A 19865-nucleotide genomic window follows, 5' to 3' on the forward strand; every position below is an offset into this window, starting at 1 on the left:
TCACCTCAGATGCAGCCAGGAGTTAAAGTCCAAATCCTTTATTGTTTCCTTCAAATTCTTGTCTCTTTTCCTGGGGCCCGGTTAGCTTTCTTAGAGGGCTATTTCTCTCCTTGGTTCCAAGAACTCCTGCTGCTAGTCCTTTGCTCTGCCAGCTTCAGTCTCCAGCTCCCTCCGATTCCAAAGCCTCCATCCAGCACAAAGATGGAATATGGAATAAATCTGACTCCGCCTCCAAGAGAGTGAGCTTATGGGCTTCTGTGGGCTTGTGGGAGCTCCTCCTTATATATGCTCTCTTAAAGATGTGAACTCTAATAAGTACTAAGTACATAATCATTGTCTCTACCAATTCCAGTGACTTAGCACCTTGTTTCAAGTTCTGGCCCATAACAGTCCTGGGCTTGGAATAAGAAAGACTTGTATTCGTATCCTGCCTCTGAAAACACCAGATATCCATCTCTAGTGTCCTGATGTCCTTAGCAATGTCTGGTGGAAGAATGACAAAGACAGTACTACCCTGGCTTATCACAATTACAGAAGTTATTAAAAATCCACAATCCTTAGAAGTTAACAGATATCACCTGTGTCTGAGTGGGCATAGCTCTCTATACTTATACAGATCAGCCCTCCCCTACCCCTACAATGTCCTTTTGGTTTGTGTTGTTCACATTCAGAATTTCTTCTGGACCTTTATTTCAAATGTAGTTCACATCTAGTTCACCACAAATATTTCCAAGATCTATGTAAGCTTAACAAAGTATTGATATTGGATACAGGATGACACTGATTTCACTCCACAGATAGATGAAAGAAAGGAAAAAAGGAAGTAAGGAAGGAAAGAAGGAAGGAAGGAAGGAAGGAAGGAAGGAAGGAAGGAAGGAAGGAAGGAAGGAAGGAAGGAAGGAAGGAAGGAAGGAAGGAAGGGATTGCATGTATGTATTATCTATTTATCTACATACATATTAAAGTAGCTTTTTAATAGTCCCCTCTCTAGTGAATACCAACTCCCAACTATCCCCAAGGATTTTATACCTCAGACCCCTAGCAGCACTTTTTGATTTAAATTATCCTTGAAAGGAAAATAAATTTGGAGTTGCTTAAGAAGGGAAAATTTCTGATATCTCAGATGTTTTACCCCATATATGTATACCTGCCTCCTGTCTTTTTACACTACCCTGTCCAAATAACTTATACTAACAAATGATAGCCAAGTCCTACTCCTCATATTCAACCTCGTCTCTTGTTCCTCTTCCAATACCAGGGATTACATAAAGCATCCTCATTCCCCACCTATCACTACCACCATGAAGGTTGGCATTGCCCAGAAACTCCTCCTTTTCTCATTGGAAGATTAATTTCAAGAGTTGCAAGGAAGTCACTCTGAAATAGGTGCTAAATACAGTAGTGATAAATACAGGTGGAGTTAACCTCGAAGATCTTCTGGGAACCCCTTCTCCCCACAAAGCTAGCTAGCTTTGGAACCAGACAGTCTTGGTTCACACCCATGCTCTGCCACTTTAAACAGCCTGTGTGAACTTTTAACTTCAATGGTTCTCAGTTTTCTCACCTGTAAAATGAAAGTGATGGATTAATGATATTGGAGCTCCCTTCCAGCTTAAGATCTATTATCCTTTCATAGAACATTACATATCATAGCTTATAGTTGAGGTCACTGAAGAAGCAGTCCTGAGGGGAGTCCAACCTCTCTAGGAATGCTTGTTGGAAAGCACATATTATTGTTATACAACTCTGTCTGTACCTCTGCTTCCAGAAGATAAGGTCTGGACATGCAAAGTGTAGGGATTCCAGATCCAAGAACTCCACTACTCCACTGCTGCCGCCATGTCTTAAGCAGAGAATGGGGTTCCATATTTGTGCTTAGAAAGCTCCTCCAGGTTTAATTGTCAGGTCATGATTCTGCCTGGTCAGATGCGCTCTCTCTCTAGCTCTGGATTTCTCAAAAAAAGAATGGAGGGAAGAGGGAGAGGAGAGATTGATTTTGTCACAAAGCTTCTTTTCATTAACCTAGCATAAAGGAATTCCCTTTCCTACAACAATCCAAGTCATTCAATCAACTTATATCTAATTTATAATATTTAAGCTATCCTCACCCTTAAGGAAGTGTCCCTTGACAATCCTCTCAATAGCACTATCAATAGGTATTCCTACATCCTCCAGAGGAAAATATAACCAAATTCCTAAAGAAAGGTTTTCTACAATGTAAACCCATCAATGTGAATAGGAAATTCCCCACCTAAACTGAAAATGATCTCAAAGCCTGCAATAGTTCTAAGAAGCTTAATGGATAAAGTGTTGGCTTCAGAGTAAGAAAAAACAGAAATTAGAATTTGGTGCTATAGGAAAGTCACTTAACCTGTCTCAGGCCCAATTTCCTCATCTGTAAAATGAAGATTATAATACTTGCAGCACTTGCCTCCTATACTTTCTATGAGGTTCTAATGAGATATCAGATATAAAGTGCTTCCTAAACCAGAAAGCTACTTATAAGTGAATGAAAAAATATTTATTAAGCATTCACTAGGTGCCAAAACATAGGAGATGCAAATAGAAAAGTCAGACAGTCCCTGCTCTCAAGGAGTTCATAATTTAATTAGGAAAGATAATACACATGAGGTCCAATGTTTCTTAGGCTTCATAACAGGAGAAATGATAAGGCTTGTGGACCTTCCTGGAGATACTATAGTTCATGACTTCTTTTTCATTGAGCAATCATGTCTACTCTGAATCAAGAAACTGCATGGACATCTCCAATCACTCTGGGGAAATTTGGAAGATGTCTTAGACTGAAATGAAGAGAGTGTGCCAGAGTCCTCCCTAGGGTATAGGGATAGGGAAGAGATAGAGTTCTCCAGCCAGAAGAAAAAAAGTCTTCCCAGAAAGAGAAAGAAGATATGGGCAAGTTGGGCAGAAAGTGAGCTCTTAATTGAAAGCAGATATAGGATAGACTGGGATGGTAAGAAAATCTCCTTGTGGCCTCTTCCTCTCAGGCCTCCAGTGGGGTGTTGATCTATGTATTATGAAAAGTCAGAGGAACTGAGCATAAATATTATTTATGTAATTTACTTCTTATAAGAACTTAGTAAATCAAGTTTCTTCTTTGATTCTATCATTTCCACATTGATTCTACCAGTCCTCCACATTAGCACTAATAGCATAAGATATAAATGTCAATTATTGTTATTTATTTTTATTATCATTATTAGCGTACAGTGGAGAAACTTTAGAGAAATTTAAGACATTGATTTGATCAAAATAATGTTGCTTCAAAGAAAAATGTCCCACCACTGAGGTAAGGTGGGAAGGAATTATGGTCCTGAAATTTGTCTGTGTGATACCTGAATTAGTAGGGCAGCCTAGCTAAAATAGAGAAGGTAAATTAGAAACATTAAGAAAACAAGTTTGGGTAACATCAGGGAGACCATATTATGAAGGGCCTTAAACATTAAGCTGGGAATGTCCGTCTCATGCCTAGAGACAAGGGAAGTAGAGAAGAGGACTGTTACCCTTTCAACTTACTTATAGACTCAGTGTCCTTATAGTAATCTGTGGAAATAACTCCAGAACCACGTGTTCTTTACTCCTTTGAAGCTTGGACATTGAACTTCATAGAATTATTTTTCTTCAAGAAGCAAGGATCATATTCTTCACAATTTGTTGCTGTTTTCTATCTCCAAAAGAAGGGTTCTTAAATTTTTTTTTGTTTTATGATTGCATTTTGCACACTGATAAAGTATATGGACTCTTTCTAAGAAAAAAAAATGAAATACCTAAAATAGAAGCATAGTGTTATAAATGAAATCTATTATACTAAAATGTGGTAATAAAAAATTGAACATATTCATAGAATCCAAATTAAGAATCTCTACTCTAAAGTAAATATGACTCTTCTCTCTCTTCTCTCTTCTCCTCTCTTCCTTTCTTCTTCTCTCCACTCCTCTGGGTCAATAGATCTTATCAATCAGTGGTTCCTCCTGTTTCTAAAGCTATGATTCCTACCACCTCCAATATAATGTGATGCTGTCAATACATAGGAAGCAGCCTGATTTAATAGAAAAAGCACTGGACCAGGAAATCGAAAGCTTGAATTCTAGTCTATGCTTTGCTACTTGCTTGCTTTAAGGTTTATAATGTATTTTCAAGACGAATGAGTGAAACAGAAAATTATAAATCAAAACAGTTAATCATCAATTGATCTATTGTATGATTCAAATTATAGCAGAATGAGCGTGGAACAGAGTCAAAAGACTGACACCTACTAACTCACTATGTGGCTTTGGGATTGTTATTCTTCCCTCCATCTTTCCAGCTACAAAATAGAGCTAAGACTAAGTAATTTCTAAGATCTCTTCCAACTTGAAAATTCTATGATTCTGGGAAAATCTAAGATCCAATGAAGATGATTGCACCTATACCATGCTTGTCAATGCCCACATTTGTTAGAGCATTGTATCATGCAAATAGTTAAACATTCTGATATTAACCCTTCTACAGATGAGGAGATTTTGAACAAAAGCAAACTCTTTTACATGTTGATAATAATCCCTGAAAAATAGCATTGACTGAAAATAAAAACAAATGATATTAATAAAAATGCATTACAGTTTATATTCATTATCTACTTTGACCTTATAATATGACTATGGGACAAATACCAGAGCTCTTTTATTTCCATTTTACCAAAGGTTAAAAAATGTTGAATAACTTGTCCATCATCACATAAAATTCAGCAGCAAAGTTTCAAATTGGATTTGAAAGATTAGAAAAAATGGAAGTTCTCTGAGGCCAGGGACTATACACTTTTATGTTTGTATTCACAATGCCTGCACCATAGTTAAAAGGCTAGCTAGGGAATGGACCTTTGATTTTTTTAGCATCAGTAACTCTCAGTGAAGAACTTCCTCTACTATCCCTGTATTATAGCACCATTTCTGCAATACAGAATGATCTGTCTAGAACACTTAAGGTTAAGTGATTGCACAGGGTCTTAATGCTAGTATGTGTCAGAGGTTGCTCATTACAGCACCTTACTGTTTGCTAATGGATAGAGATGTCCATGGGTAGCATATATATCTTTTGTGAAAATCCCAGAACCTTAGAAAAGACTTGAATTCACCCGGCACTCCTTCCATTTGCTTAGCTTGTTTGATTCACTGAGTCTTCCGGTGCTTTTAGACAGAGGTTTGGGGGTGGTTCTTTTAATGCAGCACATTAATTTGGCATGCCAGCTGTAGACAAAGCCCTGAGCATAATGTGTGGGAACACTCCTTTTCTGGAAGCGTTTTAGTAGTTGGATTGCAAATACTCTTCTGCACTGAATTTTAGTTGATCACCCATGAAAATGAAATTTTTTGATAGAAATCCCTCCAGATCCTTTCTTATACAAAACATGAAATTATTTCCTCAAATGGATACCCAAGTTCTGAAATTTTGATAAACAAGAAAATTGGTCGGAGCAGGGGGAAAGGGGAGTTTCTTTAGTTTGAATATGTGATAACTTTGGAATAGGGAATTCTAGGGAAGGAACCCTTTCTCAGTCTAGATCAGCAGGTGGTCTACAGTTTGTTGTCTTACAGATTTTGCCTGGAGAACTGAAGAGTTAAGTGATTTTACTAAGTCTCCACAGTCAGTATTTGTCAGAAGCTAAGCTGGAATCCAAGTCTCCCCAATTCTATTCTTCCTATTTCATTTATGACCAAACTTGTGTTTAATGCTATGTAATCAATCAATCAATAAATATTTATTAGACATCTCTTATGTGCCTGGCCTTGTGCTAAGTACTTAAATGTATATGTGGGGCACTGATGGGTAGTCAGAAGGTTTCAACCTGGTTCTGGTTCTTCCATCATGTGGTAATTCATTTGATTTAATTTGGTTCAATTCACTAGGTTCCAGGTTCTGTGCTCAATCTTGTAGATGGCACTGTGATAGATGTTGAACACATTTTATCTCTCAGGGACTGTCTGACCTTCAAAGAAAAGAGAAGGTTGGACCATATGCTCTCGAAGGATGCTTCCACCTCTAACTTTCTTTGTGTCTATTAAGAAAACCAATTATAATTAATTATAAATTAGTATGATTTATTATAAACTTCACATATAACACATTAATTTATGTGTTTATGGACTGAAATTTATGGATTGCTTTGACTACAGAGCTCACTGTTTCATTTGACAGGGGAAAAGAGGAGGAGGAAGATTAATACAAAATATGAAGCCTTAGTTGTGCCTGTGTCTCCTTAGCCCAGAACAATGTCATCACAGGATCCACTTAAAGCTTCTTAACAATCTGCTGTGAGCAGCTTTTTAGAAACACAGAATGTGATTTGCTTTCCCAATAATCAATTTTATTCCCAGTGTGTCTGGTTCCTTTGTAAAAATTGAATACTAAGCCTCCCAATCTCTTCCCTCCATCCTGGAACAGAGGCAGGCAGGGAAGAGATGTCACAAAAACATTTCCATAAAGAGAATTTTTGATGGAATTGTGGAGTTGGAGAGAAGCAGAGGCATGCACAAAGATAAGACAACAGAATAAAAAGAAAAATGAAAATAAAATCCTGCAGATTATATGTTGGAATCATAAGACATCAAAGATTGAAATATATTAAATTTTTAAAACAGTAGAAAGTTAAACAGCTGACCTCTGAGGCAGGAAGTCCTCAAGTCCATCTCTACAATAGCTTGACCGTGTAACTCTAGGCAAGTCATTTAACCCTTTTTCCTATCCTACTGATCTTCTGGATTTCATAATCTCTAGAAACTCACCATTCTTCAAAATGAAATAAGCTTTGAAACTCAAACCTCAGATTATTTCCTACCTTAGCTGCAGAATTTCAATATAATCCCCTTGCTGGGTACTCTACTTCCACCCTTACTCCCACCTCTTTCAGCTTCTTTTTATAAGCTCTCTCTCTCTCTCTCTCTCTATATATATATATATGTGTGTGTGTGTGTGTGTGTGTGTGTGTGTGTGTGTGTGTGTGTGTGTGTGCCCATCACTGTGCTGGGCACTGGGACACAAAAAAATGCCAAAAAAAAGTCTCTGTCCTCTAGAAGCTCCCAATTTAATAGAAAAAGAGCTTGTAGTATAGAATGAATGTCTGTCTGCATCAGTAGAGGAGATTTCTTCGCTTGTAGTTCTTCATAACAGTAAAATCATAGGTCCAGTCAAAAATATTTCATAAAAGCCAAAGATAATTTCTGATTTGAAAAATGAATCACTTCTTGTGAAGATCAATTTGAAACTATTCATTTTCAAATATACAATAAGCATTTAAAAATATATTTATGCTCTATATTTGTAAATGTATATATATATGCTATGAGCTGAGAAATCCTAATGTGCATCAGACATGTTAAAATGAGTTTAGTCAAAAATCATTTTCCACTATTACATGGTCCCACAGTATTGGATTATATTAAAGAAGATTACTGGTGTACCTGAATTCATCAGTAAGAAATAAAATGCAACCCATTTTATTGTGAGATTGTCCCTTAAAATAATCTGTGCTGAACTAAGATAATCAGGATTTTGTCCCAGGACTCCACATGCAGGAAGCAGGATTTGAAGTCCTTTAGCATATGGAAACAACAGAATTTGGTACTTGGCTTAGGGTTTGTTCTTTTGTTTCTCATCTTAGCAGATCAGAACCCTTGCTGCATTTTTTGGTCTCGGAGAATTATCTGGGGCATTGAGAAGTTAAGTGCCCAGCAAATTTTTTTAAGCAAATGCCTAGAGTCACATTGCCAGCATATTCCCCTGATATAGGACCTAAACTATAGGAACTAAACTAGACCTTTAGACTCTCCATCTCTCTATCCATTATCTGCACCTTCTTTTGGTATCTATTTAGCACAAATCTTTACTTAAATAGGGTAGCTACCAGATGGTGGATTGGGGTAAATAAGGTACTGTCTTACCCTGATCCTTGAATCTCCCCTGAAGGTGACCTTTCCAGAAGCATTTTCTCCCCCCAACATACCTTTTCACTTGTGAATACCTAGTTCTAACTTAATATGAGAATTTCATGTGCTTCATGTTCTTCATAAATCTTACTTTGTGAATTATAAAATAGGGGCCATAGTGATGAATTTAGAAATAGATTATATGGATCCAAATGTCACATCATCTGTATGATCTAAGGCTAGATGATTCTTTGCATCTCAGTTTCCTCATCTGTAAAATGTAAAATATTTATTCTGTAAAATAGAAAATGAACTATTCTAAAAAGTTAGAATAGAAGACTGAAAATTCTACTAGCTTTAAATCTGTGAGATCTGATGGAAATCATGCAAAGTATTATGGAAGAGGAGGTAATTTACCTATTAAAATCTTTTGTGCTATTTTATAAGCATATTGAAAATACTTTTTCTGCACAAATTCATGTCATGCTCATTTCCAACCATGATTCTACCTAGTTAAACACTGTGCATATATACAGTTCCCACTGAGTTCAAATGACATTTTGTATGATAGTAGAAAATAAATATATTACTTGATTCTGTTTTCCTTTCCATTCTAACACTCATTGCTTACTGCCCCTCAGACTTCTTAGTCCTTTCCATTCCCTGTCCATGCTTGAGCAATTTGCTCTAGTGAATGGTCAGAGAACTTCAGTCTTTTGATACTGCCTGTCTAAAACTGTCAGCAATTTCTACATAAAGCCAAGGGTCTGGTTAACTGCCTTCCCACCAGGCTGTTTGAGTACACAGCATCTGTTACCCTGCTGTGTCACCATTACTTCAGTATTTAGAGGCACTCTGATTGATAAGCTGGAGGAAGGAAGGCTGGGCAGCTGTTTGGACAGATTTTTGACCTGAAACCCTGAAATGGCAGAGGTTTCCTATGGTTGTTTGTAAGTGGGGTGCTAATTTTACTCAGTAAAGTACTTAATTTCACACATTTATTTTTTCATTCAAACATTCCTGTTGCTCAGCCCCTGGGGTCTGGGTTCCTTTCATTTACAGTCTTGAAATAATTTAAATTAAGCTGGGTTAGTTAATATTTAATTTTTTTAAATACCAATATGAAGTTGGATAGCTGAGAAAGCAATTTTCTGTGCACTGTGAAGGAACATCTCCTAAGTATATTTATCTTGGTCATGAACTTGAACTGTCTATTTTCAAAAAATGATTTGCAATTCTAATTGATAGTTTTTTTAACCAATTCACCTTATCTTCCAAATGTGATAGATGGAGCCAGGTTTACTTTCTGTTGACTTTGAATGCATGCCAATTATATGGATGCTTGGAAGTTAATAGTGATTCCAAGAAAATGCCATAGTTTTGGGAATAAGTTTGGGAATAAGGTGGAGCAATTAGACATCACTTTGGGAGTGTGATTTCTTTTCAATAAATGTTATTCCTAGTGATTTCAATTATGCAGCTTCTAGGACCAGTTGCTATTTTTCTATACACAGACACATTTCAGAGGTTGTTTAAAAGCAAAAGTAGTGTTCTTTCACCAAACAAGAGACTCACGATTATTTTTCTCCTTGGAAACTGTTGGATAATGAAAGCTTTTCAAAAATGACCCATCTTTGTGTGAAAAGGAAAGACCTGAAGAGAGGAAAGAAGCATCTATTAATCAATAACTGATTCATGCCAAGCACACACTGGAATTACTGTCAGAGAGGTCTGTTGGTTGTCCCCAAGGGTAGCAGAGAAGATTTCACAAATTTCTTTAGATGGTAGGAGAAGTTAGTGAATTTGTTGCTCCTGAAAATCAGGCAGAGACAGTTTCAATGCAAGAATTCAATTTGCTGGCCTTTAAAGGCCTCTACTGAGGTCCTAACAAATTGTAGATATTGTAATGTTGAATCTGAAATTTGTTTCTTCAATTTACAAAGTGTTGTCAGATAGCAGGTAAACTATCTGAATATAGTCCCTAATGACAAGGACTACTCCATTTTTGTTTTTGTATCTCTCCTCAGAGCTCTGGAACAGTGCTTGGAATATAATAGGGGATTAATAAATGCTGCTTGTAAATTTCACAACAACCTTGTGAGGTAGGGAGTATAACAGTTGTCATCATCTCTATTGGACATATAAGGAAAATGCAACTTATTAAATAAAATGGAACAACTGACTTTGTTTAAGGAGAATAATTGACTAACCTAAAATCATGTAACCTGACCTTGACCAGGTCAGGCAAAACATGAACCCACATCTTGTGACTCCAAGTCCGGCTTTCTTTTGTTACTCTGTTATTTCTCTTAGATTCATATGCTACATTTAAAAAAAAAAAGTTTTTTTTTTCTACATTGTCTCCAGCAAGATTTTAAACCCAACATCTTTGAGAAGGATTAATATTCCATATTGTAAATAAAGCAGCCAATGAGTATGTTGCTATAAAAGAAATTGAGACTGGGAGAACCTACTAAGAAGCAGAAACAGAATCTTAGAAACTGCTTTAGATACTTGCTAGTTTTGCTTTCCCTTATCTGTAAAATACAGATAATGCCATCACCCAGAATTGTTGTGTGTATCAAATGACATAGTACTTGTAAAAAGTGCTTTGCAAACCTCAAAGAACTATGAAAATACAAGTTATCATTAAATGCTGTTAGAATAGAAAAAGACCTGACCAATCCAAATCCTCTGAGAAGTCCCTGTTTCTAATAACCCTAATAAGTAATCACCCAGTTTCTTCTTAAACACTTCAAATGAAGAAAAACTCACTTTTTTCAGGTGATTTTTTATGACTCTGTTGTTATTAGTAAGTTCTTCTTTATTTTAAGCCTTCCTGAAGCTTTTATAAACTTCTCCTGGTTCTTTCCTCCAGGGTCAGGAAAAAAAATGAGTCTAATCTTTCTTCCTAGTGACAATTCTTAAAACACTTGGAATAAACTAAGTGTAATGTGATATAAAATATGAGTCCCAAGGAAGCATTCTCTTTCCCAAATAAAGCACTTTATAGGGCTAATACGTTTAGTTTTCTCTATGTATTATCCACTTTTAAACTTTCCAATTGGAATTAAAATTTTAATCCCTGGCATACAGTATTTTAATTTTAACAAAAGAAGTATAATTAGAGCTAATTTAAGGTCTTTAAGGTTTCTCTCATTGACAACATTTTATGTGTAGAATCACAAAGTAAACCATATCTATATTTTCTTATATTCATCAACAAGCTTGATCCTCATCTTTGTGAGATGGTTTAGATGTGGAATTTTCTTGTATTCTATACTTCATATTTCTTGTAACTAATTAAAGACGTTTCTTATTTTAAAACGATGCTTTGGAGAAGAGATTGGGAATATTTTAACAACCTTATATAGCCCCAAAATATACTTTTGTCTCCTAATCATCAAGAAAATTTAAAATTGAAAATGAACTTTTAATTCTGTGTAAATAATTTTTCCTTTAGGGATGATCTGGTCTGAATGCAAGGAGATATGGGAAGAAGGACCTAGAGAATATGTCATGCACCTATGGAATCTTCTGGATTTTGGGATGCTGTCCATTTTTGTGGCTTCATTCACAGCAAGGTTCATGGCTTTCCTAAAAGCCAGTGAAGCCCAGATGTATGTGGATCAATATGTACAGGATGATAACCTCAACAATGTTACACTTCCCCCAGAAGTGGCCTACTTTACCTATGGTAAGATATCATAGCTGGACTTGCAGCTTGTGGATGTGTGGCTCAATGGAAAAGGTTCTGTCCCTGGAAACAAAAGACTTCTATCTAAGTCAAAGCTCTGTGACTGCTATGTGACCTAGACAAGTCACTTAAACTTATTGTGCCCATTTTGTCATTTGCAAAATGAGACAATAATGCTTGAAACTGCTATCAATCGTGCAATCCCAAAGTATTGAGGGTCAAAAAGGAAATAAATGACTGGCATGTGCAAGAATAGATTAGATTAGTCCTTCTTGGTCCCAGAAGGAAGATTTCAGAGCAATGGGTGGGAGAGAACTGCAAGGAGGCAGATTTAGGTTCAATAGAAGGAAAAATTTCTTAGTAATTTGAACTTCTTGTTGTTTGTCCTTCATTCTCAAAGAGGACCATGACATTAGGGAGATGAAATTGTAAGTCATGTAAGTGAATTGGATTTAAGTGAGGGAGGGCTATGCAAGGTCACCTGCCTCACTTTCCCTTCCAGACCCATCTGGGTCCACTGGGAAGATATAGATCAAGATGACTGAAGTGGCTCTGGATGAAATGGGAGATCTTGGTCTTTTTAAGCTAAGGTCTTCAACAGGTCTCTGTCTGACAAAGGCCACACCCATTCAGTGATTAAGACTAGGTAGCAATTTTCTTAGCCCAATTTCTGCATTCTATCTGAATCAATCAGGACCCAAACAATGACTATGGAAAAGAAGAATGGGCCGACTCAAACAAAAATGAAGTCCTGGTCACTAGAGGTTCCAAAGTAGAGAGAGGATAGCTGAGAACTTGTCAATAGAGAGAATTTGAACTTTTTAGCTGAATTGAGTACACTTCTGAAATATTTTTTTAAATTAGTTCTTAGATGCTGTGATGCAGTGAGATATTGCATGCATAGAACTTTATACATAATCACTGTTGTTTGTGTATCATTTCATTGTTATTGCAATCACTCTCCCACCCACATGCTAATTAAAGCATTTCCTCTAATAATGGCAAAGTAACTCCATTTTCTTTGTCACTCTTGTGTAGGATAGACCCAAAACAAACTCACACACAACCACAAAGAGATTTGGTCAATATGTACAATTCAGAAAACTGAAAATAAGGAGACTGGAAAATTTCCTATCAACTAACAAATATTTAAAAAAAAATCCCTTCTACTTAGGAAAAAAATAGTTTTACTAGGATAATGGCATTTTTTGATCCATTTTTTCCCCTTAACAAACATCTGGTATTTCTAGTTCATATCCAGAAGCATAATATTATTTAGCATTTATATTTGCAAAGCACTTTGCATATATTATCTCATTTAACCTATACAACAACTCAAGGTGGCAAACACTATTTTATTTTTTCTTATTTTTCTTATATTTTTTATTCTTATTTTATAGATGAGAAAACTGAGGCAAGGAATAGTTAAGCAACAATAATAATAACACTTTATTTGTAAAGTGCTTTATAAATTTTATCTCATGTTATCCTCCCAGCATTGAGAGATAAATTATCCCCATTTTACACACGAGAAAACTGAAGTAGAGATTATCCAATTTGCCCAATATCACACAGCTGTCTGAGTGCAAATTTGAATCCAGATCTACCTGAAATCAAGGTCCATCACTCTACTCACTGCAATATCCAGCTGACTCTAATATTATTAATAATATAGTAATTAGAAAAAGGGAGGCAGAGTGGTGTGAATTTTAGTTCCAATGTGGCATCAAACAACTATGTAGTCTTGAACTAATGCTTTCCTCTTTAGACCTCTGTTCTCCCAACTTGTAAATGAGAGAGTAGAACAAGATGATCTCAATGAACCCTTTCAGTTTTTAAATTCTATGATTTTTTCAAAGGTCATGTAAATCTCAAGATTGGAGGTGACTGACTAAAGGCACAATGACCCAATGAAAATTTCCAGTGAGAGAAATGTGTGTAGGAGAATAAAATGACCCCCTTTGACTATGATGAAGCTTATTTAGCCTGGAAATTCTAATAACTAAATAAAAATAATAACAGGCACAAATTCTCAATCCAAAAACCCATTATGTTCAACCGGTGTGCCTGTTAATCAAATTTCTATAAAATGAATTACATTTTAAATATTGTAGGGAAGCTCACCATTTAGAGGTCCTGTACTGATTTTTTTTTTTTTTTTTAATTAAGGGTCTTTCTAACAATGCCTATTACCACTGGTTGTTTACAAACAAAATCTCCCTTAAAACATAATACGACTGCCTTTGTTCATTGTGCTCAGCTCACAAGAGGAAGCTGGAAAAAGCCCTGAGATTAAAGTCTGGGTTCTTTGAAACATGCCCTTTTATTAATAACATAGCCTAGGGCACGGTGCTGCTGCCTGATGGTGAATTACATTTCATTGTGAGTAGATTAAGACTATCCCCAGATGACAGTATTATTACTCAAGTTTTGCTAATTTATACTGAACCTGTCTCAGGAAAGCTTGATTTGTCTTTTTATTTTATTTTATTTTCTTAAAATGTTTGTCTAGGTTTTTGCAGTTACATCCAGTTTTGAGTGCCCTCTGGTGGACATACAGTATTTACTTTCAACCACACTCCAGGATCCCTTTACAGCACAAAGTTATAAAATTACATTTATAAAATGCCAGAGCTAGAAACTGAGGCTCAGAAATTTTCCCAGTTATATGGTTCATCAATTGGAAGAATTAGGATAAGAACTCAAATTTCCAGAGTCCCAGTCTCAGGAATCCCCAACATCTCATCAGCTGTTATGGTCCAGGAAATTGGTAGGGGACCTTTGATACATCCCATCTGTCTCAGACTATTCACAGAAGGCTGGTCAAGCAGAAGTAGATCTCAGCAGAAGGATCAAATAATATTTATTTTACTTTTTTTTTCCTTTAAGTAAAGCCTGACCCAGGGAAATATCTCTAAAAAAGAAATTATCCAATATAGTAAATATAAAGCCAGAAGACCTGAATTTGAATCTTGGTTAGGTATGAGTTACCTAGATGATACATCTAAGCCATAATAACCATTTACCTAATGTAAATAAGGCACTGATTAAAGTGAGCAGGGTACAAAGATAAAGAACTTAACATTCCTTTTGTTCTGTGTGTGGTACAAAGGAAAGAGTTTATTGGATTTAGAATCTAATGACTTCCATTTAAACAGTTTCTGCTGTTTCTGCCTGACTTTTTGTTATCTTGAACAAGACACTTAGTCAAGTCACTTAGTCTCTTCAACTCTGTTTCCTCTTCTGTAAAATGGAAAGACTAAGCTAAATAGTCTATAATATTCCTTCTAGCTCTAAATCAATGTTTCTTAATCAATAAGTGCAACTTTTGTGAATGTGATACAAGTCTTTTTCTTGGGATGAACAGGGCTTCATCTTGTACCAGACAATTCATCCAGAAATAGGAAGTTATTATATTATTTGTTCCTTTCACTTTTCTATCTGTATTTCAAGGTTATGAACTTTCAGTTATATTAACTAAACTTAAAGGAGCAAATACAATATAAAATTTTCTATTTATTCAGGTTTATGTCTCAATTTAAACAGATGCCTAAGTTAATTGAAGATTTCTTTCTCTCTTTTTGAATTGGAAACCAAGAAAAATATTTATTGTACAGCTCCAATTTATTCTCTCTCTTTCTCTCATTGTCTCTGTCTCTCTGTCTCTATCTCTTTCCCTGTCTCTTTTTCCATCTCTCTCTCTATCTCTCTCTCTGTGTATCTCTGACTCTTTCTATTTGAGTTGATGGAGAGAATTTCCATATTGATAAGATCACAGTCAGAATTCTGTCTATGACCTTGAGAGTTCCATGAACTCACAAATCTGATCCCTTGTCTAACAACAACAATAGTATAGGTTAAATGCAAATATCCTGTTAAGCTTGAACTAGTCTTCTATTCAAATACCTGTCTAGTTAAGCTCTAAGGTACCTCTTTTTCATAGAATCCTTGACTCAGCCTATCAGAGGCAGCAATTACTATTAAAAGAAAGGGATAGGGAGGGATTTGTGGGCTAGAGAAAGAGGAAGTTGACTACAGATTTCATATGAACAACAATGGGACAAGACTAAATAAAAAGATCACATGACTTTAGACATTAATAGTGTCTTTAGAGGTGCTCTCATCATCTTCTGCCCTATTCAGACCATATCTGGATAACTTTATTCACATTTTATGAAGGATGTTGACAAATTGGAACATGTTCAAAAGAATTAACCGGTTCAATGAAAGGACTGGTGATGATGTCACATAAGGATTAGTTAAAAGAAATTTTAAAAACAAGATTTGGGAGTGGTTACAAGAATAAGGAAGGATATTATCACTTTCTCAAAGTTTTTTCAATAACTGACAGGACAGTAAGGAATTCAGATACTCTTAGAGAGACATATTTAGGCTCCATCTGAGAAAAACTTCTTCATATTTAAGAAATTAAAAAAAAAGTCACAGAAGGCAATAGCCTTTGGATGACAACACATAAGGGATATTGTAAAAAGAATTCTTAGCAGCTAAGTTTCCTTCCAGCTCTGAGATTCCCTGATTCACAGTCATTTCTTCTTTAAGGAGAAGTTTACACAAATATTCCACTCATTTAAGGAGTATTTCCTCATTTCTGCCAACTGTTCTTTTCCTAAAATAAAGAAAAGAACCCAGCTAAATCAGCGTCTAGATCTTATTAGAGTACACACTAACATCTATCTTTACTCATTTCATTAATTTGTATTATCTACCATGCATTTTTAAGACAAAATAGACTAATAAAAATGCAATATTCATACTTAAGTGTAAAGTAGTAAATAGAAAACTGGATTTCAGAATCAGGAAGAATTGGATTTGAGAACTTGAAATATTATCCATGTGTCTCTAGACAAATTACTTAAGCCCTTAATCCTCCAAGTCAACTCTTTCAGACAATAATGTTTTCTAAGTGCTTTCTCAAGCATCACCCCTGCTCTTACTTCACATTCCTCCCTTCTCAATTTTAGTCTATAGTTAGTCATTTCAATTCCATACTTACTTCTACTATCAAATCCCTTGCTTCCTTATCATATCTCATATTTTATAAATTCCAGCCATGGAATACTTTTACCATGAAGCTCCTCTACTGCTACATACTTGCTGTTGAACTGAGTTGGTAGAAGTCATATAAGAAAGCTAACTGGGTCCTCTACAAATTTATCTTAACATGAGCCCTCTTTAATTGATTTTCTTCAAATTTCCTTTTCTCTCCCTAAATCTCCCACTTTACTTTGCCCCCTCCCCTTTTCAGATGAGGACCTTGCCCATAATTCATATTAGAATACAAAGACCATCTTATGAACTCCTTTTTCTCTGTATAAAACTCTGCCAAGGCCAATCCTCATACATGTACCTTTCATCCTTTCTCATTTTACTAACTAATTGCATCTCTCTCTCTTTCTCTTTCTCTGTCTTTCTCTCTCTCTCTCTCTCTCTCTCTCTCTCTCTCTCTCTCTCTCTCTCTCTCTCTCTCTCTCTTTCTCTCTCTGTCTCTCTGTCTCTCTGTCTCTCTCTGTCTCTCTCTGTCTCTCTCTCTGTCTCTCTCTCTCTCTCTCTCTCTGTCTCTCTGTCTCTCTCTCTCTCTCTGTCTCTCTCTCTCTCTATATATATATATATATATATAGATAGATAGATAGATAGATAGATAGATAGATAGATAGATAGATATAGATATATATATAGATATATCTATATATATAGATATAGATATAGATATATAGATATCCTTTCTTTCACTCCCATCTTCAACCTTGCCTTCTACTAGGAGTTTCCTTCCCTGTCACCTAGAAACAATCCTGTCTTCATCCTTAAAAGTTCTTCCCTAAAATCTGCCATTTCTTCAAATTGCTGTTCTACCTACATTTCTCCTCTCTTTCAGAACCAAAACTCCCAGACAAACAAGCTTACCTTTATTATTTTCACTTTCTCTCCTCTCACTTATTTTTCAGTCTGGCTTTCTGTCTAATCTCTTCACTGAACTTTTTTTTCTTGTAAAAATTACTATTGATCACATGATTGCCAGAACTGGTGTTCTTTCTCAGTCCTCATTCTTATTGAACTTTCTGTAGAATTTGACACTTTCCATTGGTCATATAATTGCCAGAACTGGTGTTCTTTCTCAGTTCACATTCTTATTGACCTCTCTACAGAATTTGACACTTTCTTGTCCTTGATATTATCTTTTCTCTAGGCTTTTCTGGTATAGCCTTCTCCTGGTTCTTCTCATGCTTACACAGTCTCCTTTGTTAATTCATCATCTATACCACATTCCCTAACTTTGGGCGTATTCCAAGACTTTGCCTGTGCCTATTCTCTTCCCTTTTTCTATCATCTATTTGCTAACCTCATTAACTGTCATGGCTTTAAGTATCATCTCTATTCAGATAACTACTAAATCTATATACCTATCCCTAGACTTTCTCCTGAGATCCAGTACCACATTATAGCTCAATAGCAAAACAGATGCCTCTATAGGAACTCAAAATGTTCAAAATAACATTCATCTTTCCCCAAAACCACCTCTCTTCCAAACTTCCCAGGCAGAAAATCTCTGTGTCATCCTAAACTACTCAGTTCCTCATTCAATATACTCAATTTATTGTCAGATCTTCACATTTTTCTTGGCAAAAGTATTAGATTGGTTTACTATTCCCTTCTATAGATCATTTTACAGATGAAAGACTGGGGTTAAGTGACTTGCCCAGGCTGGATTTGAATTTGGTTCTTCCTGACTCTAGAACAGCATTTTTTCCACCATTGAGTTTTCTTGAGTAAGATACTAACTGCTTAGCCATTTCCTTCTCCTCATTTTACATATGAGGAACTGAGGCAAATATGGGTTAAGTGACTTGCCCAGGTACATGCAACTATTAAGTGTTTGCACCTTGATTTGAACTCAGATCTTCCTAGCTCAAAGCTTTCTACTCTATCTACTGCACCAACTAGCTCTAAATTATAATTACAATAGTAGCACCTGTTATTAACAATCAATCTATCCCCATACTAATCCTTCCTCCTCATAACTTCTTTAATTTTAAATTTTAATCATATCTTTATCATGTCACTCCCCTATTCAAGAAATTCTGATTATTCTCCATCACCTCAACAATAAAATGGCTGGACTGCACAGTGCAGAATGGGAGCAAGGTATAATGAAGTTTGAAAGGCTATAAGGTCAGTGTGTGAAGAACTTGAAGTTCACATTTTAGTGGAGCCCTCCCCAAGTGGTCTATATTTGCTGTAACCACATGAGGAATAGGAATACTGAAGAAGCATAACCCAATAAGTTCATCAATAAATTACAGAGAGCTAGCAAGTACTAACTCTGCTACCAACTAGGTGTGTGATCCCAACTAAGTCCTTTAATTCTTCTGAATTTCCTTTTCTGCAAAATAAGAGGGTTAGAGCAGACTTAAAAGTATCAAACTGGCAGCCTACCAGCCTGACTGCAAAATGCCTAAGTGAAGTCCAAACCAGATGAAAATGTAATTGAAAAATTAATTTTAAAATACAGTATAATATTGATGATGTTAATTTAGGGTTTTCTGAATCAATATGTAGCCTACAGATATTTGCTATTATTAGACTTTTCACTAGATGGTTTGCAAGGACCTTTCTAGTTAAACTCTAGGTTCCCTTAAGCACTATATGGTCCCAAATTATTATTTGCTCACTAGAAAGCAGCTTGGAGGCCACTATAATAATAATGACTATAATAACTTACCTGTATAGGGTACTCAAAGGCTTTTACAAAGCACTACAATAACTTGTAAAATAGCTAGTGCTGGAATTATTATCTCCATATTACAGATCTGAGATTCAGGTAGTTAAAAATCCTATGTTCATGGTCACACAACTCATAAGCATCAGAAATGGGACTTGAAACTAAACTTCCTGGTTCTATTAAATTATAAATTCCTTCAGAGGAAGGTCTATGTTGTATTATTTTATATTTTTTGTTTTTTTTTTCTTCAGTGACTAGCCCAGCATCTTGCACAAAGTGGATACTTAATAAATTTCTTACAGTTTTCTATCACAGATTCAGAGTACAATAGAACTTGGAGGTCATCATCACTCATTCTCATTTTATAAATGAGGTTTGAGGTCCAGAGAAGTTCAGTCTCTTGCCTAAGATTACACTGCTAGTAATTGGCAAAACTCAAAACTGAGATTTCAATTCAGGCCCCCTTTTCCTGTGGCAACCCAAATGTTGCTAGGGGCATTGCTCTCACACA

General features: G+C 35.8%; 1 protein-coding gene across 1 annotated transcript in view; it reads left to right on the forward strand.

Annotated features, from left to right (window-relative positions):
* The window catches only part of TRPC7 (transient receptor potential cation channel subfamily C member 7), a 288781-nt gene that overhangs the window by 183440 nt on the left and 85476 nt on the right, over positions 1-19865 (forward strand). Inside the window, exon 6 of the mRNA XM_074284798.1 lies at positions 11383-11616. Within this exon, the coding sequence (XP_074140899.1) occupies positions 11383-11616 (234 nt within the window). The remainder of the gene's footprint in view (positions 1-11382; positions 11617-19865) is intronic.

Source organism: Sminthopsis crassicaudata, chromosome 2, assembly GCF_048593235.1.
Source record: "Sminthopsis crassicaudata isolate SCR6 chromosome 2, ASM4859323v1, whole genome shotgun sequence".
Classification (NCBI taxonomy): Eukaryota; Metazoa; Chordata; class Mammalia; order Dasyuromorphia; family Dasyuridae; genus Sminthopsis; species Sminthopsis crassicaudata.